The following is a 27,709-nucleotide window of genomic DNA, read 5'->3' as shown; positions in this document are numbered from 1 at the left end:
CATACTCGTATACACGGTTCTTATGTAAATTATACATAATAAACTTTTTACACTACCTTTTTGCTATTTCTGACGATTTTGTTACTGTAAGTATCATCAGAATAGCCTTAAAAATGTTATATATGTAAATTATTGTTAATGTAGATAAATAGTAGTAGAATTAAAAATGTCTATTCTGTCGTTTATTTTTTTATGTTTTTTAATTTTCGGGTATTTATATTGTCGAGCTATCATAACATTCAGAGGTCTGTCTACCTATAACTTTAAAGTCGTCGTAATTTTAAATAAAGTACTGGGGTCGAAATGTGTCCGTTGTTCTGACGGCAGCGCGGCACACCTCAACGCACAATAGAGATATCGAAAGATTTATAGGTCACGCGAACGTTGATTAAAAACGTTCTAAATGGTACGTGGGCGGATTTAATTTCGATGATTTCCATATGTACGACTACGTGTGTAACAGGAAACAGCCTGCCGAAATTGCTTTCCAACTCTCAAACTATTAAACATTAAATTGAATTGTATAAGTTACCAACCAGGTTATAGGTTATACCAGGATTTAGATTATTTTCTGACATGAAATTGCATTCTTCATTTCTAAAAGCTCAGTCAGTAAACACTTCCGAACTAAATACACGGCTTAATGATGCTCAGAAAATTATTTATTGTTTTGACTAAATTTTATCCTATCATTTAGTAGTTAGAATTCACACATGTAAAGTTTTACAGCATTTGTTTAAAATAGCATCAGGCAAGTTTCTTCAATCTTTTTGATCGAAACCATATTTCTGAATGATTAGATCAATAAAAATATGTCTATTATTTGAATTAAGATTATTTCCTTATTGAAGAATACTGTGATGTTCGTGCGGTTATACTGCATCGAACAGCTGTTATTAAAATGAAGTGATTATATAATTATGTAAAATTTTGAACTAATAAATAAATACAAATGCCATCTTTATGATATAAGATATTTGCAAATATAAACACAGAACTTTTTATTGAGCGTTATTACCACTATTTTATGAAATAGTTATACGAAACCCCAAGAAGAGCGCCCTAATTCCCATGCAAATTTAGAACATTTACATTTCGAATTAATAGACTACGGCGATAAAACTTTGCCTTAAATTTTATGTAAATGAAATCATCAAATATGTAGGTGCTACTGAGAATTTAAATAGCCAAAAGTATCAAGAGTAGATAATCTTTTGTCAACGAGAGATAAGTTTACGAACTCGTTAATTAATTTTTCAGCTAAATTCATTTCTTTAATGGAGACTTTAACAGTTTCTTTGTTAGAAGTAAGTATCTACGTATTCAAAAATACGTATTTATATTTTATTTCTACAGAAATATTTTGAAGATAATTATACTATTGTATAGCACTAATTATAACTAATATAACATAATATTTAAAAATATCACTATTCATTCTTATATAGATTATATGTAAGAATAAAGTAAAAATATGTAAGTTATATATAAGTTAATACACCGTTCCAATAATTTATGTTCTGTAATTCATAATAAAATATAACAAAGATCAGAAAACAGTTTAGCATCAAATACGGGATCTTTTCTGGTGTCGTTTGATGCGTCACTGCAAAGAATCACGGAGATGTAAGTGTAATTTATAATTGTAGAAATTGTAACTATTTATTATTATCATTAAATATTTCTGATAGGTGTACCTGCAGATCGTGCTTCCTTGCACGCGAGGACCATGCTGTGTCGCACGTCGGGGTTGTCGTCTGCGATGGTTTCACCAACGGCCACGAACCTTTCCACGGCACAGCACACGGCTGCACCCACACGTTGCACTGCCGCTCCACCCGCCGCCGCTTCGCCTCGTGTCGCCACCAGGGTGCTGATCTGATCAACGACAAACAAATACATTTGTATATATCTGGAATGGCAAGGGAAGTGGCGGCTTAACTGATGGTAAGTGGTAACCGTCTCTTATACGAATGAACACCACCACAGACATTATCCTAGGACGTCCGTGGTACCACTCATTAATTACCATTCTCTATGATTATATTTCTGCTTTTGTAATTTGATTATTTTCTCTAGAAACTCAGCTCGTATTATTGATAGAAATACCGACCAAAATTACACCATGTTATTCTGTTTAAATTCATATCTAAATAAATATATAAATTGAAACAGTTTTGAAAACAATATGATTTATATTATATTATTTTTGAATTGTTCAAATCGGCTACTCCATTCAATAGATATTACGAATTTAATAAGTTATAGAAATAGAACAAATAACGTTGTCGCGTTTTACATGTTATTCATACCTATATATTAATCCTTATCCAAATAAATTATTTTCTATTCAATATTGTTTCAATACCTGCAGATTACTTTTTGAATTTTTCAAATACATTATAGACATCCTACCATACTACACTTAGCGGTACACTAAGGCAACGGACAACGAGTAGACTTCATGCAAAACAGTAAAAATCTACCAAAAACGACAGTCACTGCATTTTTTGACCTATGTAGTGACGGATTTGCTAAAACACTACTCAATGCTAACAATACATTTTCTAGAAGGAAACGTGGACAAGACGTAGTTGGACACCCCGGCATAAAAAAAGATGCGGCATTGGGAAGAGTAGGTATAGAGTATTCATCCTTCCCAGTCAGAATGTTTTTATCTCAGGATACTACTTCATCACGTACGTCGTTACAGGCCCAACATCGTTTCAGAACTTAAAAACAGTTGATGGAATTGTTATAGAAACTTACAAAACCGAAACTTGCCAAGATAGAGGTTTGCTAGAAGATCAGATAAAAACATAAAAATATCCACCCGTGCGAAGCCGGTACGGGCCTCTAGTAAGATATATGTACCAAGTTGAAGAAAGATAGGAAGAAAAGAGGTACGTCTAATCTTTGAGCTGAGCCACAGCAGTACTGAAAAGTAGTTGATAATTAAAAAATAATTCGGAGCAAGGATTACATTTTTCGTCATTCATACTTATTTTCTATGTAGAAAGACTAAGGTACATCATCACGCAGATATATTGGTAATAAGACAGTATTAGTAATATAATATAAGTCTTATTACCAATATAGTGATTTAGATTTAATTATAGAAACTAATGATTTTACCTTTAATATAATGAAAGTTTTCATAAAAATCTTACTTATCGCTCTTCTTAGTAATGGGACTGTGTTTATGATAGGAATAGAAGAAACACGTTTATCATATTCCTGTTTGTGACACACTTATAGGAGGAAAACAAATAATATCGACGATATAAATAAAGTATACGCTCACCTTACTTTATCAATGGGAGAGCGAAATTTACAATATAATTATATGTTTCTTGATTAATATTTATAAGCCACCATTATGTTTTTAGCTACTAAAGTTTGTATGCAGTTATTCGTTTTGGTCTACTCTAGAAAGATTTCATACAGTACCTAAATTCAAAGAAAATTCCTGGCCTTTGTAAATACAAGTGGCAAGTATTGTTATTAGCGAAGTTAATAATAAAGATAAATTCATAATGTTTGTATTTGTATAAAGGGTATACCTATATAGGTATATGTGCCCGCAGTTTTTCATTTCTACGATAGGCGAAGAAAAAAAGCGAAAGGTGAACTTTGTAATATTTATCCTGAATAGATAGAAACCGAAAGTTTATAAGCTTGTCTAAATACATTTTTTGTACTTTTATGTATTGTTTTCCACAATTTATTATACTTTTCAAAGTATAAGAAATTGTAAAAAAAGAACAATAAATTTTAATTGAATTGTAAATACAGCGAGTGTATAAAGAGTTTTAATACGCTTCATTATATTATTCAATCTGTGTTTGATTGATACTTATAACTAAACTATTATTATGCCAAAACATATTTTTAGAAGTATTGTTTATAAAATTAATAATTATTAATATAATAGTCGTTCTGAACCGTGGCTGCGGTAGCGGTGGCAACGGCTGGGAAGCGGGCGAGAACATTACGCGGGCTGCGAGCTCCGATCAAGGTCGCTCCTGCACGCAATCTTCTTTGCCACCCCTGACTACTTGTTGCGCTCCACTTATCTTTTTATAAATCATTTGGGTAATGCAGCATGGTCGCGCATCTCCGGTGCGTCGTGTTTCAGACAGTTTCCATATAGTAAACATACCTGAGACTCCCGGCGCGTGTATTCGTCGTCATCGGAGAGCGCGTCCATGTCGCAGAGAGGGGCGCGTGGCGCGCGGGCGGTGGGCGCGCGCTCGGCGGCGCGCTGTCGGCGGGCGCGCACACGTGCTCCGTGGCGGGGGCGTCTCGCTGCGGCACCGCGCCGCTCCGCCCGCGTCCGCCGCGGCACTGACGGGCCCAGCGCGCATCGATCGAGCCTTCCGCCCGCCCCGCAACTATTCATCCGCTTTCAGTCCACGTGGCCGCCCGCCCTTGTATTTACTTATGGCTAAAACTAACTTTTTCTCCGACTTTGACGCAAATATATCCGTGTATTGTAATGTTAACTTTGTTAATGACATCCTAAAAACTTTTCAAGTATATGAGTAGTATAATTTACTTCAATTTATGTAAAATAATTCAAATAATTTCCCTCTATTAAAAAGAGCCGCCACTTAAAATTTCGCTACTGCGTCGGCGCGTAGGAAAGCGCAACAGATAGTCGACGCAAGCGGCAAATTATGAATATAAACGTCACCATCCGAAGTGACGAGTTTGAATAGCGACATGTCGACGTTACGGCTGATCTAAAAATACGTGGTAATTTTTAGACTGTACGCGTAAAACGGAATTATCATCGGACATCCCGACCAACGACGTCAGAAGGTCGTCGACGCAATCGCGTAAACGTGGTACGTCACAAACATCGTTTCTAGTAGTAGGGCGTGAAAATGAAAATCTGAGAGAGCGGAGGGTGGCATGCATTTTTGGCGTACCTGCTTAATCAGGGGGAGTAGGGTTCTCTCGATGGACCGCGTTTTTATCTGTGAAAAGTCGAAATCAGGCAAGCCGGCGGCCGCCATGGCTGGCGCGGGCGCTGGCGCGACTGCGCGTGTGCGCGCGCACACCGTTGCGACGTCGCTATTGGCAGCTCTAGTCACGTGGCCTGCAGCCCCTCGCCGGCCGCCGGCCCGCCGCCGCCCGTAGCGAACGTAAACACACGCTTTTAAACTAAGTACCTACTATGGTGTTGATGTTTATCACACTTCAGAACTGCAAGTTTATATTTTGTTCAATTGTATGTATAATAAAAAAAAATTGGAAGCTATAGAGTATTTTTATTCGAGTACCTAAGATGTATTTTGAAAACTTATAACAAAAAACATACCAATTTCTGAATAAATTAACATGCGTTTTACGGTTCCTTAACAACTTCAAATCTACTTATACATACATAATCCCAATCTCTCTAACGGTATCGAACCACTTAGCTTGAGGCGAGACTTCGCATCGCTTTGTGTGTTCTACCGAATATACAATGGACTGTGTTCTGATGAATTGTTTGACATGATGCCTACGGCTACCTTTTACCATCGCACCGCTCGCCATCGACAGGGAATTCATCCCCACACGCTGGAACCTAAGTGGTCTCGTACAGTGCGGTTTCAGAGGACCTACACTTAGATTGTGGAATGAACTACCTGCCGAAGTTTTCTCGAGAGACTACAGCATGGGGGTTTTCAAGAAGGGTATATTAAGGTTTCTTAAGGGTCGGCAACGCGCATGTGACACCCCTGGTGTTTCAGGCGTCCATAGGCTACGGTAGCCGTTTACCATCAGATGGGCCGTATGCTTGTTTGCCACCTAAGTGGTATAAAAAAAAAAAAAATTTTTGTAATTCCAAATTCAGTATTTTCTGGCAACATTATTTCAATATCATTGACGTAGAGTTGATTTCGGTTCAATAATTACGTATTTTAATATTGTATAACTTTAAGGTAGCACAGAATTTTTTAGATCATGGAACAAAATATATGTACATTACAAGCAAGCATCAGTCCACACTCAAACATCATGTACTAAATAAATCAAGTTGGAAAGCAGTCCGGACTTATCAACATCTTATACAACAGCATAGCATCCAGATTGTATGGGTCAGAGCAGACTCATACATACAATAATATAAATATAACGTAGTATCTATTGTTCCAGATTTGTTAGTCACAGACATTTTTTTATGAATGATAATGGAATGGTGCTTCCGTCTGCGTTAACGGTTTACGCTGGCGGGGCACCAGTGATTGACGATAAGATGAACATGCGCTCAGGCAGTTAGCCCATTGTGACAAATTCAGCAGGAATTAATCATGATGATTTTCCCCCAGTCATAGACATTCGTCAACTGTCGATGTGGTGGTGACAGTAATACATGAAACGTTTACATTTTATTAGGTATATTTGAATTCAACGTAGCAGGGTGTGATCCTGCTGTCGTCCCGATGTTGGCCAAATTTGAACTACACCACATATTTGGGTATAATTCAGGATAGCACATATAACGCCGCTATATATACTGGGCAATGCTCGCTTTTCCTCTTGGATAATATATAAGTAAAAAAATTATATTAACGTAAATGTAAACTATATGGATTTTACATGTATGTGGGATAATGCTAATGAAACGCAGTTTTAATTGCACATATTAAATTTATTATCTATGATTAAACAAATAGCTAATTATCTTATCAATAATCATTGGCACAATATCACAACGGTTGTCAATGATCTAAACTTTAAAATTGATGGCAATATCATTACTATTATCAATAAAAAATACATATCTGTAAGATCTAATATTATAGAAACATTTGTCTGTATATGACATCAAAATTTTATATTTTATTAATACTGAAACACACTATTGCCTCTACTGATCTATAGGCACAAAGGTATAATATAGATAAAAAAGTATAGATATATTTAATTGATCTTATATTTCTTAAGCTGTTAGCTATTTATAATTACTATGTACATACTTTGGTGTTTGCATTGAATACATTGTATAACATTGAATTTTAAACTAAGTATACTATATAAATTTTATTTTAAATCGTATATGAAAACATTATTTGAAATTAAAAATAACTTTTTGACACACCACTACATAACATTTCAATATACGTGTATATAAAATCTGTTAACATCATTAGACATTTTATAATTACATATAATTACATAAATATAAACTCATCACACAGTTTATAGTTCAAATAATAATCGAATTTATAATTAAGTGTCTACTAGCACGCAATATTAATAAGCATACTTTGGCAAATACTTGATAATGATAAATAAGTTTCTTGTGATTACATGATAATTATTAACTGCAAAATTAAAAAACAAAACACAATGTAATAATTACAATCTATTTTCCATCACTATGACTGAAACTGTATATATTGTTTTCCATAGGTTAGAGAGTGCCTATGGATCAATCATCATCATCATCATCATCGCAGCCCGGAAGACGTCCACTGCTGGACATAGGCCTCCCCCAAAGATCTCCAATATGGATCAATACAGTTGGTAAAAACTAATAATTCATCCGTTTTGAAATATTTTGACATGTATGCTATTTGACCTATTTACATAATGGTCTTGCCCAAGAAACAGAGAGATCAAGAATATTACAAATGTATGATAAAATGATGTTATATCTTATCACATATACTTTTATATTATATAATATTTAGTTGTAATAAACACCCATACTGATCTGTGGGCGACGTTTATTATATAAAGCTTCTTTAGAACTAATGCTGTCTTGCGAACTGTCAGACAGCCAAGGACTTTGTCCGGAAGAGTTACGGACTTTTCGTTTGCGAAGACTCTCTGTGGGCCCCAGTGTAGGCCTCAACAGTTGTTTGAAACGGAAAGGTCCTTCTGTGTAATCGTCGTCGGAGCTAAACACTGGAGTGGCGAGCATCTCGGGCGAGTTCCGCAGTATCTTCCTCAGGTCTGACTCGGGGTCGTGTGTCGGGTTGTATTTAGGCCGTGGGGCGGGTTCCGCCTTTTTGGAATTCTTTACTAATTCATTAATCTTGTTGCTGTAAACATAAATCAATATGATATTACATTCATATACCAAAATTGATTTTTTTTAATTAGATGACGATTTCGAAAGATATACCCAGATATGGGATATCGGATTGACAGATAACATATTGAAAAGATGAAACTCAGAATAAGGCGCAGTGACAATATAATAATTATTATATTAATGAGCCGTGCAATAATATAGGACAAAAATAACTAAGACGACATGAAAATGTTTCGGACCTTTATTGGATTTAGTGACATTACTAGGGTATTGCCAATAACAATAAATTGTAAAATTTATTCTACTCTTAATGAGATTATTTTTTTAAAGCAAATAATTCATTCATACCATTTATATCTATTTTCCAAAGGTAACGCATGAATAAAATTGAAATAGTATTAATATTATTTATTGCCAGGAGCGCGTTATATTATTTTTTAGTTCGTACCTGACTAGACCGCCACACTGCCTGCTACAAGGTAGGTTCTTCCAGTTTTGGCTGCTCTGTAAATGCCTGTGTTCGCAACGTTCATTGCTGCTTTGTTGATGCCTGATGAAAAGAAGTAATATGTATTGACACAATTTTTTTGAAAATGTAAAGTTCAACAGCAATTGCTTAATAGAGCAATAGACAAGTGTCATGCTTATTCTTTTTGTACTGAATCTGAAATCCAATTGAGTGGTAGAACAAAACAACTATTAAAAATTGGCATTATTATTATGTTTATCTTAATATATAACTGTGAAATTTTATCAATTAATACATGCAATATTAATTGATAAAATATTGAATACTATATAATAGGTTCTAGAATTTTTTTATTCATAAGTTTAAATGTGTGCTAGAATAAATTCTACGCAGATTGATTGATTTATAATGTTTATGAACATCGATAGAATCAAGTTATTTTTTACTAGTGGCATATTTATTAAACAACCTTACTATTTTCAAATTGAGTTGATTTAAAATAAGACAGGCATAAAAAGTATGCGTACAAGACAATAAATAATGAACATGTGCAACAATACAAAAAAAAAAGATTTTTCATGAAAGCGTGAACAATCACTTTAAATTAGGATAAAAAACATGCTAACATTATTAAAAAAAAAAAACAAAAAATCTGTATACTCATAGGAAAGTTTTCTAAGTGCAAATAATTAATGAGCATCATTCCTGCTTAAAGCTTACATAAAAATATAAAAATTCTTGAAAATATGTATTTAAACATTGATATATATACAAATAGATAATTAATATTAATGTTCCTACTATAACTTTATTCGTTTTTCTATTTTTAACTGATGTATACATACGTGAGTAAGTCCAATCATATCATATGTAATAAGAGCATTTTTGTTGTTTAATTATAATATATATTTTTTAAATATATGTACTGGGTTATACAATAACTGTGTATGAACATTTAATAACGTCACAAGGCGATATAGTGGCAACGGGAACGAACCTGTGCCGTCCAACTTCATATTGTTTCCTACCCAGCAATGGCTCATCCCATGGTCTTGAAGGGGTCTCGAGAAACTCTGGCGATGGACTGTTTCCCCGCATCCATTAGAAGCATGAGTGAATGTTGATAGAGAAGTAGGTATTTATCATGATAGAACTCAAGGACTATTACAATTTTACATATACTTATAAGTATGCAGTTATTAAAACATTACCATAGATGTTTAAGTGTAATGCAAATAAACGTATACTATCTATTATAGATAATTCATATACACATAATATTATTATTACATAAATACCAAAGGATATCGAAACGAATTATCTATTACATAAGTTATAAAGTTTATATTTTAATATGAATATGTCTTATTATTAATAAATATAATATTACTGTTTCAAGCAAAAACTACTGGACGGAGTTTGACATAACTCTACAGAAATATAGCTTATACATCAGAATAACATATAGGCTATAAATTTCATGCGTCAAACGGCGGGCACTGCTAGTAGACAATATAATAATATATAATAATTATATTGTATAAAATCAGTGAATAGTAGTGAATGAATACTGTCATTATTGTCAGTTTACCTGGAAAGACGGCTAGCATCTCGCTCCACCTGCGATGGCTGTCCACGTATGATTGCTGGTACGAGAGTAAACCCTGGCGGTTGTCGATATTCATCCGGGGGCCGTTGGACATCGTGCAAACGTATCCCTGGTTTGTTGCGTCGTAGATTCTTATGAAGTTCTTGGTTCTTGTTATGAACCTGGTTTAGACAAATTTACTATTTATTATTTACATTATATTATTGTTTACATTATAACCATACCTATACGTCTTATCAACTCAAAGAAGAAGAGATGGAGCTACGTTTTGTAAATGATTTCTTAGTAAAGGTTTGGTGGTCTACTACAGGATACTAGAGTAAAAATTTCATAAACAAAGAAAAATATTATCTGGTTATTATAGCACAAATTCTTTCGTATGTATACAGGCCTACTAAATTCTTTTCTTACTAGAATACTTACCCTATAAAAGAGAATCGCATCTAACTCAATTTTAGATATTTAACATTGAATTTGTAATCTATAATATAAAACTATATACTGTTTGGCATCAGATTTATGTGTGATAAAGTAGGCCAGATCATCATATAAATCAGATGCCAGCAATAAAAATACGTGCACAATTCAAATTCAAAATAAAATCTGGATACGTTAAATATATGACGTGGTAAAGTTGGAATTTTTTATACCTATTTATTTTGACGTAGACTAACTTTTTTTCATGGCTAATCTCTCCATACCCTGTACTTTCACTGTCATATCTTCCTCTTCAAACTAGAACATAGTTTACAAAACATGCTGACACCAGGAATAAGAGAGGCTAGTTAATGTTAAACAGAAGCATTCCCTCACCTGTTCCGCAAAGTTATGTAGTTGTGCAGCACGTTCTTGTACGGAGTACTGATTCATTAGAAGCGTAGTGGGCGGCACAGGGCCGGGCGCAGGAGGTGCAGGAGCATGCGGGGGCGGTGGCGCGCGACCCTTCGCCCAGCGACGCCGCGCTGTGTATCCACGGAAATCTGAATTGTATTAGCGCTATTTAGCCTAATTTCCTTACTCATAATAATAATAATCATAACCCTGGACGATCCACACACCGCCATCTCGTCCCAAGTTAAATAGAGCAGAGTTTATTTCATCAGTGTTGGCGTGACCAATATTTTATTTTCCCAAAAAGGATTATGTAAGAGTTTTATTAATAAAAATATGCGAAAATCAAAGGTATTTATTATACTATTTTTGTAAGAACTAAAACGTAAAATTATGATAATAACGGAACCTTAGCACGTTTTATTTGTTATTATTTCCCGATATTTCGGTAGTATTACAATGAAATTAAACTATTTATTTGTAAAATTAAATTTTAACCGCCGTAATCACTCGTAATAACAATTAACGTCAAAATGTTTCTTAACTTTGCGTGTAAATTATAACTGCGTAAATAAAAAAAAAATATTTGACTAAAACGTAGGTATGCAATATCTACTACGTCTATTTTAGTTCCATATTTCAGTTACAATAATTAAATGTCACGATAATATAATTAGCCTGTCTGTTTGTTCATGTCTTAATTTTCCAATTACTGCGTTGTGAGTTGTCAATGGTCTGATATTCCGCCCAATCATGCAACACGCAACTGTCAACCATAAATACTCATTTATAACTTTATAAATTCCATATGCAGACATGAAATGTCAGGTATGTGATCACGCAATCTATATACTGTATTGTTAAGCGATATTATCAATTCAATCATGGTTCTAATGCTATTATAATATGCTATAGCATAATCCTCAGTAGTTACTAATACATAATTGAAAGTTTGTATGTTATCTGACTCATGACTCATTAATCCATGACGGATATGACTTGCCGTATCACGTTATAAATGTAGCAAATTCTTTAAGTTAAACATGTTACAGTGGCCGACGAGTCTGCGTCTGGTCAATGTGACCAATTGAAACATGGCGGTATAGAAAAATTAAATGGTGCTATTAAATTATTCTTGGTTTTAATGCGTTGCCTACATTTTATGTAACACCATCTAGGAAGCAGTAGACAACCTGTTAAAATTAATTTCCTAAATAGGAATATATTTCAATAGAAGAAGTAGCATGAAAGATCTATCGTTACCAAAAAAAACTTTTTTAATGTTTGTGAGGGTCCTATTCTTTATCCTCAGATCTGCAGCTGATTTTCACTAGGCGGAAATTTCGGAAAATTTCATTATACAAGTATCTTATCTATTTTAGAAGTTTTCGGGCGAGAGTAAATGATTAACAAATTTAGGCTATGGCTCGAAGACTATAGATTGAGTTTCCACTTAAATAAAATTTTGTCTGAAACTGTGCAAGCTTTTCTTTATTACAATTCTGATTTATTTATAATAAGGGCCGGTGGTATTTTATACAATTTTGTGGTAATTGCAAAAATCTTTAAGTTAGGTTTATTTAGTTTTTCTATTGAAATCTAGTCTAAAATTATACGTACGACTTTGTATGACAACTGCTGCTCGATTGGTGTCAACATTCTCCTTGTCTCCTGAGATTGTTTCATTACTATCACTGTCGTCCGACGTCATACGGAGCAGTACTTTCGCCTTCATCATCGCTTTATTCTTATTCAGCATTCCTGCAATAATAAATATACAATTACTCATAATAACATATAATTGAACACATTAAATACATACCTACCTTGAAAGTAAGGTGCCGTTATTAGGTAGCTGCTACAACTCATAAAACATCAGTGGTACTAAACGATTTTAGTTACTTTAACGTTATTATTAATGAGTATATAAACTTTCATTAAGATAATAAACTATTGTTTTAAAAAAAATAAAGAAATATATCTAAGTTTATGGACAATAAGAAGATTAAAAAACAGATACCACATTATGAACCATTCTTAGAAATCTGTATATTGAAAATTGTGAAGAATGGTTTCAATTACATACCAGCTTTTTGTTTTCTCTGACTATCTTGCTCCCTCTGAAACTCTCTGGCAAGTTGCCGTTGCCGCTCCTGCAACCGTTTCCTGGTAAGCCAGCCACGAACATGTCGCTGCAACGTTAGAACAGAGATGGCCATCTGCGCCTTCAATCGCTGGTATTGTCGACGAGCAAGCCAACCTCGTGCACTTGCTTGCACCAATATTATTTTTCTTATCTAAAATACATATTATAAAATTAATTTGACAAAGTTAATTATTATACATTTATATTTCATTTTCTAATAAATCAATGATAATAAAATTACCTGTTCTTCATAAATTCTTGCAAGAACTTCAACATGGTAGTACTTTAGAAATACTTTAGATTTTCCCAAAGCCCATCCATCCATCTTTAATCTCAGTAACAAAAGTCTGCATGTATCGCGATTGGCTTTTATTTCTTCATCATAACTAAATGCCAAAAACCCGTATCTGTAAATAATACAATTCAAAAAATTTTTGTGTTATTGCATTGTATGAAAATTCATTGATAAATATAGTAAGAATAATAAATTGAATATCATAAGGAATTAAGTATAATAATATGTTACATTTACATGATAAAACAATGTAATGAGTATTATGTAAATACCTCTTCAAAAATTCATCAAAAGTAAGCCGGTGCGAAAATCCATTTTGCCTGATCCGAATTGTTTCTAATACACCTGTATATCTAAGTTGTTTTAATATTTTTGTGGAATCGAAATGCTTCGGTGATCGGGAGTCGTTTGGCTTGAGACATCGCACAAACTGTGGAGTACCGCTCACCATCTTCTGAAGTAGTTCCATCAATGAGAATCTAAAGTACGTTGCTACAGTCTGCTGTGCTCGGGACTGTGATGCTAGACCTCGGCTATTGAATCGGTCCTAAGATCAAAATTCAAAGTTTTATTATCATTGATCACGGTGATCATATCTATGTAGCGATTTAGAACTGTACAAACATTTGTATTCATGAGTATGATTGTTTGTATCGGTCTAAGTATTTTCTATGTATACTACATAATATTTATAAAAAAAAAATATCTTTTCATATCAGATGTCTAATAACCATAAGACAAACTTTGTTGAGTTGTATCTTTTGTTATTGATGTACGTAGATGTGGAACGTGGAACAATATGTTAAGGAAAGAAATATATATAATGGCCTATGCGTCTGTTTTAGACGATTTATGGCGTAATGGTCCATGAACAGCTCTTTGAACTCTGAACAACAAGGAAAGAAAAGATAATCACAAATTACCTAACCTTAGAAATATTGGAATGTGCAACATTCTTTAATGATAATAAAATACATATAGATCACTCACTCTTATTTCGCCGGATGGACTTTCTAAACTCCTAGTATCAATATCCCCTTGCAGAGGAGAATATAAATTTCCAGTTTTAGTAATGGGACACTGGAACAGGAATCTTATAATGTCATATTGACTCTGTCTCATTAGTTGAACCACCTCGGGAGGTAAGAAATTCCTATTCTTCTCTAAGAAACCATCTGCTTGATAAACAACACGTCCAGCAAAATGGTGGACGGCAAAGCAAACAGCGTCAGATTTCGGTCGTACATAATATTTGCTTTTTACATTATTGTGGAACTTTTCTGAAACATGAGAATTTGGTATTATTAGGATAGAAATATGTTAATAATTGAATCTCTTAATGTGTTATGCCTATATACGGACTTTATCGTAGAAAAGTGACATTTAAAAATTAGAAATTATTAAAAATTAGATAAATTAGATATTATTCTAAATTATTATAAATCTTACCTATAAGACTTCGATCTGTAGCACGCGGAAATCGACTTTCCTCATCTAGTAAAGCCAACAAACCTATTGGTCTTGACAACAACATATCCAGAACTGGTCTGTTATCAGAAAACTCTACAAGATCTACTGGTACTCCTTCAGCCATATACTCTTGCTGTTCCCAGGTAAATATATGCTGATTGAAATAATACTGGATCTGTTCGTTGGCAATATTAATGCATAGTTGTTCAAAGGAATTTCTTGTAAAATTTTCAAATCCGAAAATATCGAGGATCCCGATTGATAAATGGTCGATGCTATAATAGAAATACAAAATTTGTGTCATTAGCAGTTTTTAGAGTCAATACCAGATCGATTTGTTAATTAGAATAATTTTTTTTGCTATAAAAAAAAATTTGAATGAAAATAACAAATTAATTTATATATCTATTCACTAACTTAGGAGCCTTACGCTCTCAAAATATCGTAATGCTATAACAGCATTGATATAAATCAAGACATTAAATTTCTACTTATGTAAGAATAGGAAATACTTAGAAGTGCTCGTTTAATGAATATTTCTTACTGTTGAGGTCTATTCTGGCACAGCAGTGCGTTAATCCTCTCAACTATCCTGTCGAATGCTCTAGCATATAATCCTCTAGCGGTTGCATCTCTAGCCACTGCGGCTTCGGTGGGTGAACTGTGTCGGGCAATGGTTTCGCCACGAGCTACAACAGTACTGCTGGTGAGGCATTCACGAAGGTCTACTGTTTCTACACCTAAGAGGCATGAAGCTGTAAATAAAAAATGTTCAAAATAAGACAATAAGGCGAATTAATATTTATTATACTGTGCTTATTTACACAGAATGTTATATTTTGCTTCTAGAACTGACTATTTAAAAATAAAATTGATAAAGTAAAGTAAATATGCGTGATAATAAACTTATTATCACGTATTATCAATATAGCTTTCTATAAAAAGCGTTACAATAAACACCTAAATATAACATCACATTTAGGTGCCAATATAACTATAATAATAAGAACGCATTACCATCTAATTGCTGGATAAAGATCTCTCCTTGTTAGAGGACTACTAATACATGCTCAGTTTAGCCTGGGATAATCCTGCTGGTTTAGACGTGATAGCTTATTATAAGGATTTATTTCGAGTTATCTCTCTCTTACGTCACCCTTTATAGTCATAAAACTTTCTCTGCGCTGCCACTTAGTTTGTAATGTTCTAACGTAATTGTTAAAGCAGTATTTTATTTGATGATTGTAAATGAAATATTATCATTGACATTGGTATGATCTACAAAAGTTTGTTTTTGATTGTCGTTTATTAATATCAATCTAAAACAAACTTTTAAAGGTACATTCATTAAGTTACCTCTATGTAATGGTGCCGTATCGATTATAGTAGCTTTGTTATCAGTGTTATCTTCACCGGCTGCCTCGCCGAATTCTATGTCACCAAGGTGTAAAATAGCTGTTAGCATTCTGTATATGATTTGTACTTCCTCCTCTTGAAATCCAACAACCTGCAACAGAAGTTATAGTTTTTATTAAGAATATATTTGAATCATCTCAGTAACTGCATCTCAGTCTGGAATATCAGCGTTAGTTAAACAGTAAAAATATCTTATTTTTAAATGATTGATTAATTGCACGAGAATCACGTAATTATGTAAAAACAGTTGAGGACAAAAACAGTGACTATATAATAATACACCAACGAAATTGATTTATTTAGCAACTCTAGAACTTGGTACTTATACAAAATATATAAATTGTCAAAATTTCGATGCTAGTTACCAAAAGTTTGTTTGGCTAACTCCTTACAATAGTAAATATCATTAACAAGTTTAAAATTAACGTTTTTAGAAGGTCTTGGCAATCTAGACACGCGGGAGCGTGTCAAAGCCGAGTTCAAGTAAGAGAACTGGCGAGCAGCACCGTGTATAGTTTTACACGAACCATTTGGAGCCACTTTTGACCCTCTCATAACTCATTACAAATTACTAGAAGTATAATTTACTTCTAGTAATATGTAACGGGTAAGGTGTAACTCAGTCAACCATGAAATTATATAACACCAGTTAATCGCGACTTCGTCTGCTTTTTTGTTAAAAAAGATGGCGTATGTTTAGTCAATTGATCTTTATGTTAAATTTCGTTGAAGTCTGTTTAGTTGTAAAATAGTAACAATAGACAGAATTTCTGTCATACATACATACCTTCGAATTTATAATATTAGTATAGAGAAGGGTAGATATGAATATTGCAATACAATACACTTTACCTTAAAAGCTTGGTTAAGTTGCCTCCACCGATGCACGTTGTGTTCACGATGTACTGAGGAAAGTGGCTGCAGATATCGATGTCGAGACTTGAGTTGCTCATCCAGATAAAATTTCCTCCAACGTCCTTCACTCTCGAGCCCGTCGTATAGGTAGTAAAACACGTGGAAGTTACTTTCTCCCCTGAATGGAAACATTTAATATGTTTAAGACTTTTCAAACATTGGCACTTTATTTGTCGTAAACATGTAATATATTACAACTATAGCTGTTTAAATTTTTTTTAAATTATATGTATAATAGATGTAAAAATGTTTGATGTATTTCAATTCAACGGTATGTCTAACGTCTCTTACATTCTATTATGTTAGGTTAGGACATTCTGGATAATTTGTTGAATGTTTAAGGAATAATTACAAAAAATCGACATACAGTGCCTGATGAATCACACGGGATTGTTCTAGAAGGTAAACAGATATGCGTGCTCCGGATATCCTTCCCGCCCTCATCATAGACAGATCCAAATATTTTCCGAAGCGGGAACTGTTTGCGTTAATTCCCGTGCGGGCGTTTCCGAACGACTCCATTATTGGGTTTACTTGCAATATTTTTTCTTCCAAATAACGATTTTGAGTCTGTAACATAAGCGATAAAATATGATTTATCTGTAATATAAAGTTGAACAAAAGGTGTTAAAATAAATAAGTCTCAAATAGGTATGTGTGGTAATTCAACCAGTAACGCTGATGTAACATATTTTTTGTTTCGCCTATTGAAGCTGTTTCTACTAATATTTGAAACATATTGTAAGAAATACAGTTTTGTAAGTTAACCGATTAATAATATAGTAAGAGGAGTAGTAACCCTCTTTATCTCCATGTCGTAACAGTAGGCTTAATCCCCCTCTTATTAAAGCAGATCTGCGACCAGAACTGGGAAGATAATAGGCCATTATTATGTCATTAAATAAGACACACAAAGTACTATACACCAAGTGAAAAGAAAACAGATCTATTGTTAAATGATGTGGATAATTACGCATATGTATAGAAATTATATTACGGTCTATTCTGAGAACATTCAATATAATGCTTGGTATTTATTGTTGAAAAATTAAACTAGCCACACAATATATTCGTATGTCCTCAATATGATTGCTATTCAAAATGTAATATTGTCAAATATTTCTATTATAAATAGAACTAAATGCTCCCATCGTTTAGTTAGTCAGTAGTAAAGAGTTACTTTGCGACACAATGTAAGCCATCGTAAGTAGCTAAGAACACTAGATTTTAGTACGTAGCAATAAACGTCATACCTACCATAAAAAGTGGTCTCACCTAGTAATTAATGATAAGCGAATGATCTTGGCCGATGTCATAATCAATTATACGTAATTGACTTTCCTGTCATCAGACTTTTCATTGATTATATATATTAGACTTACATAAAAAAAATCTATAATTAAATTGAAATAGTATGAGTTTAAAACGAGAGTAGACATTATTGGTTACATTCTATAAATAAGAAGTGTAAGTACCTTAGACAAAAATACAAGTTGCTTCAACAATAAATTTGCCGATTCGGTCTTCCCGGCGCCACTTTCACCAGATATAACAATTGCCTGATGTTGTTTTTGATGCATCAGGGCTTGGTGAGCTGCGTCAGCTACTGCGTAAATATGCGGCGGATTATCTGACCGACAGCGTCCTTGGTATAGTTGTTGCGACTAAAGATAATAATAATCAAGAAATTATTACGTGCTAATTCTAATATAAGAGTTAGAAGTATATTATTAACGTAAATCACTGTTTTCATAGTTTTATGTGTGTGTTTTTTTTGCAACTAACTATTACAATGTCAATAATTGATTGCACATTAATAATATATTTTAAATTATTATTGTACTGTATGTTACGGAAAGAAGCAGATGTCATACTGTGTGTGTGAATGCACTTGCACACTATTAGTTCTTAGAATGGAAACTACAAAAGAATAATAATTAACTATACAAGAAATAAGAACAAAGAATAAATGAAGAAAACATGAAATTTTAACAAATATTATTGTGGTTGTTAATATTATACATATATATCATCTATTAATTGATCATCATTCATCATCTAATAAAAAAGTTAATTGAAGGATTGATTTTATTAAATGTGAGTATGTGTCTTAGACACATAAAAAAAGTAAGTAATATTCTATTAAATTTCATGTAAACTGTTGTCTAGTTTTATAAGGAAAGTTATAACAGTTATTAAAATATAGCATCCGTGGAATCGGAAAAGGAAACAATATACCTTTGTAGTATAAATTCCTATATCCGTAAATGGATTAACTGCAACCAATATGTCTCCAATATAAGTGTAGATGTGATTTTGATTGTATCTTTTCTGCAATTGCTCCACAATAGCGTCTTCAGTTAAGGCCTCTAAAGTGGCTAAATCGTCGGTATACATCTTCTCAGGTTTGGCTTTTCGGTGCGACTTTAATTTGCCTCTCTTCGTTGTTGCTTCTGGAGCGCGACCACTGCGACCTTCAGCTCTTTGTCTTTTTATCTCAGCTTGGAGTTCTTTACGTATCTAATTATAAAAAATAAGTTCTATTAATACCTATGCAATTATGCATATATACTCGTATTATCATATCATCTGCAAGGATTATACAAAAAACTTAATTTGCATATTTAAAATATAGGCAAAGAAATGAAACTGTAAGATTATTTTACAATGTAAACCGAAATCTATAATGCTTGTATCAATTATACGTTAATTATTTTCAAATTTACTAATTACGAGTTACTTGCGTAGATACTTTTATACTACATAGTACAAATTTATATTTATTTGGATTTTAATTGGAGTTGTGGTCACTACTAATGCAAATACAATTACATAAAGATATAGCAAATAGGAGTACAGATAATTTTGTGGCTTGTAAAAGACGACATTAAGATGTTTGAAAATAAAAACAAAATGTATTTAATTACCTTGTCTTCGAAGGTGGTAACAGCCAATAACAGAGGATGTTCTAAAAGTTCTCTGGCAAATGGCCTTTGGTTCATATCTTTGATTAAACAATCACCAATGAAATCTCCGAGTTGAGTGGAGAATATTTCCGGGTGGGATAAAGATGGTGGTGGATTTCTAGGTATTTGAAATAAAGCTCTCATTGGATGCAATCCTGATAAAGGTGGCTCCCCTTCTGCTAGTTCAATTGCTGTTATTCCAACGGACCATACGTCACATCTACAGTCATAAGACTGATCTAATTGTTGTTCACATGCTATAACCTAAAATACAATAAATATTATAAATTCAGTACTTTATTATAAATATTAGTGTTTAGAAATATCAATGTTATTATGCAATTAGTATGACGTAAATAATCATATTATTTATTTTATCATTAATGTCATTAGAATAGTGTTTCAAATAATTGTAATAAATATTATTCTATTCTGTTCTAAATATAAAAAGTCATTATTAATTTAAGTTTAGGGTACTCTTATGATATGTAAAATCTACCATTAGTACGGAGTGTTTTGGATTACTAAGAAGAATTAACAAAAAACTTAGTTCTTATTCTTTTCAAATATACATGAAGGTACATAATTTAAAAAATACAGAATCAGTTTTAAACTCAGGTATAATATAGTGAACAGCGTATATAACATTTTTGTGAACAGAAGATAATTTAATCAGTGGCCGAAACCCAAATCAACTCACAAGCAACACCCGAACCAGGAATATGACGGATGAGGCAGCTATCGTTGCACTCAATCATATAAGACGGAACACATTGACTTTGCCTATGACTTTGGCCGACACAGTTTGGACTTTATTGCTTGATTATACTATATTTATTTGATTAAATACTTACTTCCGGTGCCATCCAGTATGGAGTCCCAACAGAGGTATTTCTTCTAGCCGCAGTCGCTGCCAGATGTGAGGAGACACCAAAATCAACTAATTTAACTTCACCATCTTCTGTCAAGAGTATGTTGTGACCTTTGACATCACGATGCATGCATCGATGAGCATGAAGATGTGTTAGAGCTCGAACGGTTCCTCGCAAGACGTAGGCGAGTTGTGGCTCGGTAAGATTACTTCCGCGGGCTCGCATTCCCGCACACAAGTCTGTCACTGAGCCACCAGTGCAAAGCTATAACATTGAAAACAGAATATTTTTATAATAATACGGTAACCCACACTCATTGTTAGATTGATAGGTAGATCGTGTTTTATTTGTGATATAGATGATAGAAGATAGGTATATTCAATTAATACACTAAACACATATATAAATACAACAAGACAGCTCTGTTACTGATTTTTTTTTTACAAGGAAAGTTTATAGGGACGGATGCAGTTGTAGCAAATTAAGAAATAAGTAAGAATTATAATACAGATAACAAGGAAGACAATATTAATTGAAATATGTATAGTTAACGATGATATTAAACAAGTTCGAAAGTTGAAACAAATCTACTGTTCTATTGTGAAAGGTTTAAACATTAAGTTAGATATCGGATACATTGATAAAGATATTGATTAAAATTTCCTAAAGAAGGCTGAGGCTTTAATTCTTAAAGATTTTTATAGATTACTAACCTCCATGACAAACCATATTTGGTCATCATCGGAACATGTGCCACGTTTTAGAAATAATCCAAAGAACTCAGGTATATTAGGATGACCTGATAAATCTCTGAAAACTAAAAACTCTTCTTCTATTTCTTCGATATTTTCGGTAATATTTTCTAAAACCTGTAAAATAAATATGGTAATTTATACGATATAAATTATTATAATTGACGTAACAGTTACGTTAAAAACATTGACACTCAGCAGCGCAAAACGAGAGGCTCGCTGATTGTTAGATGCGGCCTTGACATCAATACCAAGTTTTGAGATAGCATCTACACATTCAATTACAGACTTTATGCTAACAATTCCGCCCATAAAAAGTCCACCGGTCCTATTCTTTATTCATGAATACATGTTATGTATTCATACTAGATGATAATAAAATTGTTACCTATACAGCTACTGTGAGTGTATTGAAGTGAAATTTAAAAAAGTTTTCAAATTACAGGTACTATCCATATGTACCACGTAGTGTATGTATATACACTACGTAATATTGATTAACGCAGCAGGTATTATGACAATGCAATGGTTTTGTTTTCTTATTGTCTAAGTGCCTTGTATTAAAATTACTTCATTCAATGATGGTTACTTACTACTTCCTTCCTTCCTCACATGATCCTTAATTTTTTTCTATTTCCTGACTCAATGATAAAAAATAGTTCTATTCATAGAAATAAATAAAGAATTTATAGAGTAGTCGAAATATTTTAACTGTCTCTAGCACCAGGTAAGGATTGCAGCGTGGTTAAATAATATTTCTGTCGAAATATTTCAAATGGTTGCAGCAGAGTTTCGAGCGATTCAAGTTTTAAACGTGGTATTTTTTTTATTTAATACAATATTTTTTTATTATGACTGATCTTTATTCATCATACACAAATACATTTGAGAATATATGATATTGACCGAGTTATTGATAATTTCTTTTTGGAAAGCTTTTGGGAAATTCATTTCACGATATTGCGTATTTTGACAAATATTGTTTGTAGCACCTTGTGTGAGTTTACTAGACAAATGTCTGAATATCCGTTTTAAAATGACAAAGTTTTAAGTAAAATATTTTTTGTAGCACTTTGTGGGAATCTACTAGGCAAATGCGCGAATATCCATGGACAAAGTTTTGAGTATATTGACAATCTATGATTTCTATAAAGGTGTTATATTATTTCCGTTATATAAATATGTATATCTAAAACAATGGGCATTGTTTATTTTGTTCTATTAGTCACTTATATAATAACGTATAGCCTTGACACTAAGTAAAGTATTTATAATGGAAATTAAATAATTTAAATATATTTACCTTAATAAAATCACGACTAAACAATGCATTTATATTGATATTACATGTTTTTTATACAACTAAGCATATGGCCCATCTGATGATAAATGGTTACCGTAACCTATGAACACCTGAGACATCAGGGGTGTCACGTGGGCATTACCGACCATTAAGAAACCTCAATATACCCCATGCTGTAGTCTCATAACAAAACTTCGGCACGTAGTACATAATTTTCACATACTTTGACTTTAGTAGGTATAGGTATAGTAGGTGTAGGTATATATTAGTGAGATTAAAAGAAATAGTTACTCATTCTTACACACCTTTATGGCAACTCTTCTGCCAGACTTCTTATCTTTGGCACAGTAGACCTCACCATAAGTGCCTTCCCCTATGAGGTCCTGCAGCGTGAATCGCTCTTTGGGGTCGGCAGCGCGGTCCAACTCCACGTGTTGAGAGAGCCCACGATATGCCATGTCGCTGCGCATGGCTCCGGCTCACTCCTCTACATGTAATTACGCATCTATACAGAAGTAAATATACTTAGAACAGAATTTAAGTTTCAGCATTTTCTCTTCTATCATTCTATACAATTAATAGACAGATAAGGATTGTGGTTAATTTTATTATTTGTACTAAATTAACCAAAACTGTCGAAAACCCTTATCTGTCTTCATTGCTTTGTGGTTCGAAATAAAGTTTTTAAATTGTGGGTATTAAGTCAAAACATATTAGTCTTCGAGAACAACAACTTATCAGATGTAGTTAACAGGAGGGTAGGATGGGAATATAGACCGTCTGCCTTTAAATCCCACAACTAAAAGTTAGACTCAATCTATGATATAAAAAGACCATAACATCGACTACCTAAATTAGTATAGTAGTATTGTATAGAACACTATAATAATTATAAAAAAATATTAACTCTTATAAATTTAAATTCCATTACATTTATTTGAGTGACTATTTGAATAACAATTATTTAATATGTATAATATATGCCAAATTATGTAAAGCAATATTCCGTTTTGGGTTATTATTCAAGTTTATCAATAATGTATATATTATAATACATGTGATAATTCAATGGTGTAGTAAGTAATATTCGTTCTTAAATGTTAGGTTGAATGAAGGTTTAGAGTAACTTAGAGAGTAGAGTGCATAATTAACAGTGATCTATGGAGTTCATGGCTGTCCGATAAAATGTGATGAAAGTTAGCTATTTGGAATTATCCGATCATCTGCATATATTAGAAAGATTGCAGCCGAATGTTTACTGTAATTTTATTAATTGATCCAAGATTATCATGATCAATATTATAATTACACGAACATTACATACGAAAAATGTTTGATTTTAACCTAATTGATTTTTAATATACCTTAATTAATGTTTTATATAAGATTTAATTACGAAAGTATGTTAATCAATATTTATTAGTAGCGAAGAGAATGTTATATCATTAATGATTAATTAGTATTGCTATTGGATGTACAGTAAATCGATTAGTAGGTACTTACTATTACTTTACGCTGGATTAAAACATATTATTTATGTAGTGAATAACTACTTATTCATTACATAAATAATATGCTTTAATTCCTACGAATATAATATATTACTAATCTATTTTCATCCCTAGGATATCCTACGTCCCAGGAGAAGTAAGCCAAGAATATGCCATTGGAACAGAAAGACTTGAAACAAAACTCTACATCAACCTGGTTGGTCGCCGACCGCCGTAGATAGGGTAAATTCTTGCATTAAATAGACATAATAACGATGAACATTATGTACAGTATGGAACAGCTGAATAAAGAATAAAACCAATCCCATTTATGGCAGTGCATGCGCATGCGTTTATACACTGTACCTACTAATCAGGATACGATGACCATATTGAAATTACTTTTGGATAGCTTCCGTCACATTATGACTTTGATGTAGTATGCAACAGTTTATAAAGTACCTACTTAAATTATATATTCTTGGTTGATTATTGTTTGATAATTAACATATGGTTATTGTAGATGTCTATATGCCTATAGGACATGTAAATGAAAAGGCTATTATAATAATGTGAATCAGTGAGAGCGACATTTTTAAACATGAACATTTTTTTAATATAATTGAAATAGCGAAAAACATGAAGGCACACGTAATGGTAATTTGCAACCCTCTCCTATGTGAATAGCACCCGAGATACCAATTATGCTTTGCCATTCCAGAAAACTAAGATGTCATGCCTCTTATGCTACAATTTCAACGAATATGAATATAAATTGGTAATTGTTAAATATTACGAATTACTAACATATCGCATGTATGTATACAGTATTAACTCACAAATACTACCACCGATATAAAAAATAATATGCTAAATATTCAGTTTAGTCAAAGATTATCTAAAACTTTTACTTTTATATTGTATTGTATAAGATACACCCAATGAAATAAATAAATAGGTATAAAACATGTTAAATATTAGGCAGATTAAGTATTAAAGAAAGTAATGAATTAAGGAAAGTCATAATTTTTAATTCATTTGCAATACAAACAAACATTTTAATCCTCTAATACTCGTATAATTATCTAAACTTGATAATATCATAACATAGTTATATAATATTTGTATTATTAAAATCAATTAAAACTAAAAGTTAACATCCATATGTATTTTAGAAGATATTTGTGGTAGTAAACCATTTGAACTTTACATATATGGAAATATTTGTAACCTTTTATATGTTTTTAGAATTCTATTCATCATCATATATAATTCTATTAAAATACATGTATACTCGTCTGACTATGTTAAATAATAAAATAACTTACCCAAAAAATAAGGCTGACGTCATCCACAGAATTTTAATTAATAAATAGACAGTCTTATTTAGTTTTCAGTACGTAACTACTAATAAATTTGGTGTTTATTACTAAACCTACCTAGTCACTTATTCAGACTTTTCTGCAGCCCATATGTATTTATTATTGACAAATTTGATTTTTCGATTCTCACTAATTTCGATATAATTGCATAATAGGTATCAATACGTACGCGTTGTTGAGAATGTCACATATTGGTTACATGGTGGCGTAACTTCGACTCTGTAGGTAGATGTACGTATTATTGACTTATTTTGCCCAAGTGCGCTGCATAATTGGTGTCAGCCTTGCTTATACTATATATGGCATGTTGTAACTGCTCGCAGTGATTTACCAATATTTGTACTGTACAGTAGAGCACTGGGCCATCGATTATCTCCACCGAGTTTTTTTAAATTTTACATGATATGGCATTAGGATAGGTAAAGCTGTGTACTGATTAAAAGGCAGAAAAATAATATTGTTAGTAGTTTCATGTTTTCTACAATGGACTTGTAGGAAGAAAACATTTATAAAGAACGTCTACTTTATATTTTTACATGTAACTAGTGTATATCTTATTAATATAATTTATGTATGTAAATTGTATAGAAATGGAAGGAAATAATGAAGTCAATAATTATATGTAATTTTAAGACTATATACAAATAGAAACTCACGCCTATACATAAAGATTGTTGTATATTGACAAATTTTAATCACAATAATTGTTATTTTACATGAGTCACAAAGTAAATTATTTAAGATTTTTTAAAATATTCAAAAATTAAATTCTTTAACCAAAGGCTAGATTGACGTGAGACGCGACCTGAGATTTCTCTTTTAAGGTAATATCGTATGCATGTATAGATTGTTGTTACTGATACTCTCTAAATGTTTTCTCTGTTGACGGATTGATTGTTAAGCGTCTGGCAAATTACAAAAGAATCACCTTTTTATAACAATGAACAAAACCTATAAACTAATGCCGTAACAATTGAGCCATTGAACTTAAACTATCAAAAACGTCACGCGTAATTAGCGCATACAATGTGACAATGTACCTATTTAATTATTTTCATACACATAGGTAGTTAGAAGGTGTTAATTACTCACTGTGATCGACAGACGGAAAGACCCGTCTGAACACTTTCACTGTTTGTTTCTGTCACGAAAGCTTGACAACCTCAGTGGACTGCCCATCCGTGGGTCTCATATACATATGTTTATATTAACATTATTAGCAAAACTCGTTCCGATTGGATGCATTCATGTTTAATTATTTAGTTCAAATTGCATTCTTGTATATGTAAATCAATTTTGCATATACAAAAAAATATTTTTGACACGTACTTGATAAATAAATAGGAAATGCTAGTTTATGACTATCTCCAATTTCGTTACGTGTACTCGGTTGAAGACTGTATGCATTGTTTGACGTCGGGCGTCTTTCCTGTATGTTAACAATAACAATTATAATTTCAATCTTAGCGGGATCTAAACCATGACTTTTAATTGTAACTTCAACCGTAATTAATATAAAAGAATTCATAATAAAATGCCTCTCTGAGATCCCCATCAGCATTTATATAGGTAACATTTTCACATGGCTATCATTTTATGCTAATGACACGAAGTTCCCAGGTTCTTAAGCGGTAGTATTGTTTGTACCGTTCGTAATTTCCGGTAGTATCCTACCTACCTTGTCTTTATGATAACACTTTAGATTTGATCTCTTGACCAAAAGTGGGTATAATATATACTATTATTGGCAGGTAT

General features: G+C 32.7%; 2 protein-coding genes across 4 annotated transcripts in view; both read right to left on the bottom strand.

Annotated features, from left to right (window-relative positions):
• Positions 1-4,367, bottom strand: part of LOC131841240 (alpha-catulin) — a 61,062-nt gene extending 56,695 nt beyond the window's left edge. Inside the window, 3 exon segments of the mRNA XM_059189555.1 lie at positions 1,698-1,878; positions 4,163-4,216; positions 4,218-4,367. Coding sequence (XP_059045538.1) covers positions 1,698-1,878; positions 4,163-4,216; positions 4,218-4,367 — 385 coding nt within the window.
• Positions 4,368-7,512: 3,145 nt separating this feature from the next.
• The window catches only part of LOC131841033 (myosin-IIIb-like), a 35,873-nt gene continuing 15,676 nt past the window's right edge, over positions 7,513-27,709 (bottom strand). Inside the window, exons 2-22 of one of the 3 annotated variants that reach the window (XM_059189294.1) lie at positions 23,388-23,587; positions 21,741-21,896; positions 21,010-21,291; positions 20,117-20,419; positions 19,428-19,709; positions 18,665-18,853; positions 17,557-17,759; positions 17,127-17,307; positions 16,215-16,365; positions 15,403-15,613; positions 14,838-15,133; positions 14,379-14,668; positions 13,661-13,935; positions 13,335-13,500; positions 13,034-13,244; positions 12,568-12,708; positions 10,930-11,096; positions 10,099-10,277; positions 9,505-9,591; positions 8,487-8,588; positions 7,513-8,045 (exon numbers count right to left, since the gene is read on the bottom strand). In XM_059189294.1, coding sequence (XP_059045277.1) covers positions 7,688-8,045; positions 8,487-8,588; positions 9,505-9,591; positions 10,099-10,277; positions 10,930-11,096; positions 12,568-12,708; positions 13,034-13,244; positions 13,335-13,500; positions 13,661-13,935; positions 14,379-14,668; positions 14,838-15,133; positions 15,403-15,613; positions 16,215-16,365; positions 17,127-17,307; positions 17,557-17,759; positions 18,665-18,853; positions 19,428-19,709; positions 20,117-20,419; positions 21,010-21,291; positions 21,741-21,896; positions 23,388-23,552 — 4,395 coding nt within the window. In that variant the 5' untranslated portion in view covers positions 23,553-23,587 and the 3' untranslated portion in view covers positions 7,513-7,687. The remainder of the gene's footprint in view (positions 8,046-8,486; positions 8,589-9,504; positions 9,592-10,098; positions 10,278-10,929; positions 11,097-12,567; positions 12,709-13,033; positions 13,245-13,334; positions 13,501-13,660; positions 13,936-14,378; positions 14,669-14,837; positions 15,134-15,402; positions 15,614-16,214; positions 16,366-17,126; positions 17,308-17,556; positions 17,760-18,664; positions 18,854-19,427; positions 19,710-20,116; positions 20,420-21,009; positions 21,292-21,740; positions 21,897-23,387; positions 23,588-27,709) is intronic. The other 2 variants (XM_059189366.1, XM_059189442.1) reach the window with 2 other exon arrangements.

The sequence above is a fragment of the Achroia grisella genome, unplaced genomic scaffold, assembly GCF_030625045.1.
Source record: "Achroia grisella isolate CSIRO2021 unplaced genomic scaffold, CSIRO_AGI_Agris_v1 utg1023, whole genome shotgun sequence".
NCBI lineage: Eukaryota > Metazoa > Arthropoda > Insecta > Lepidoptera > Pyralidae > Achroia > Achroia grisella.
This window is presented reverse-complemented; position numbering and strand designations above follow the sequence as displayed.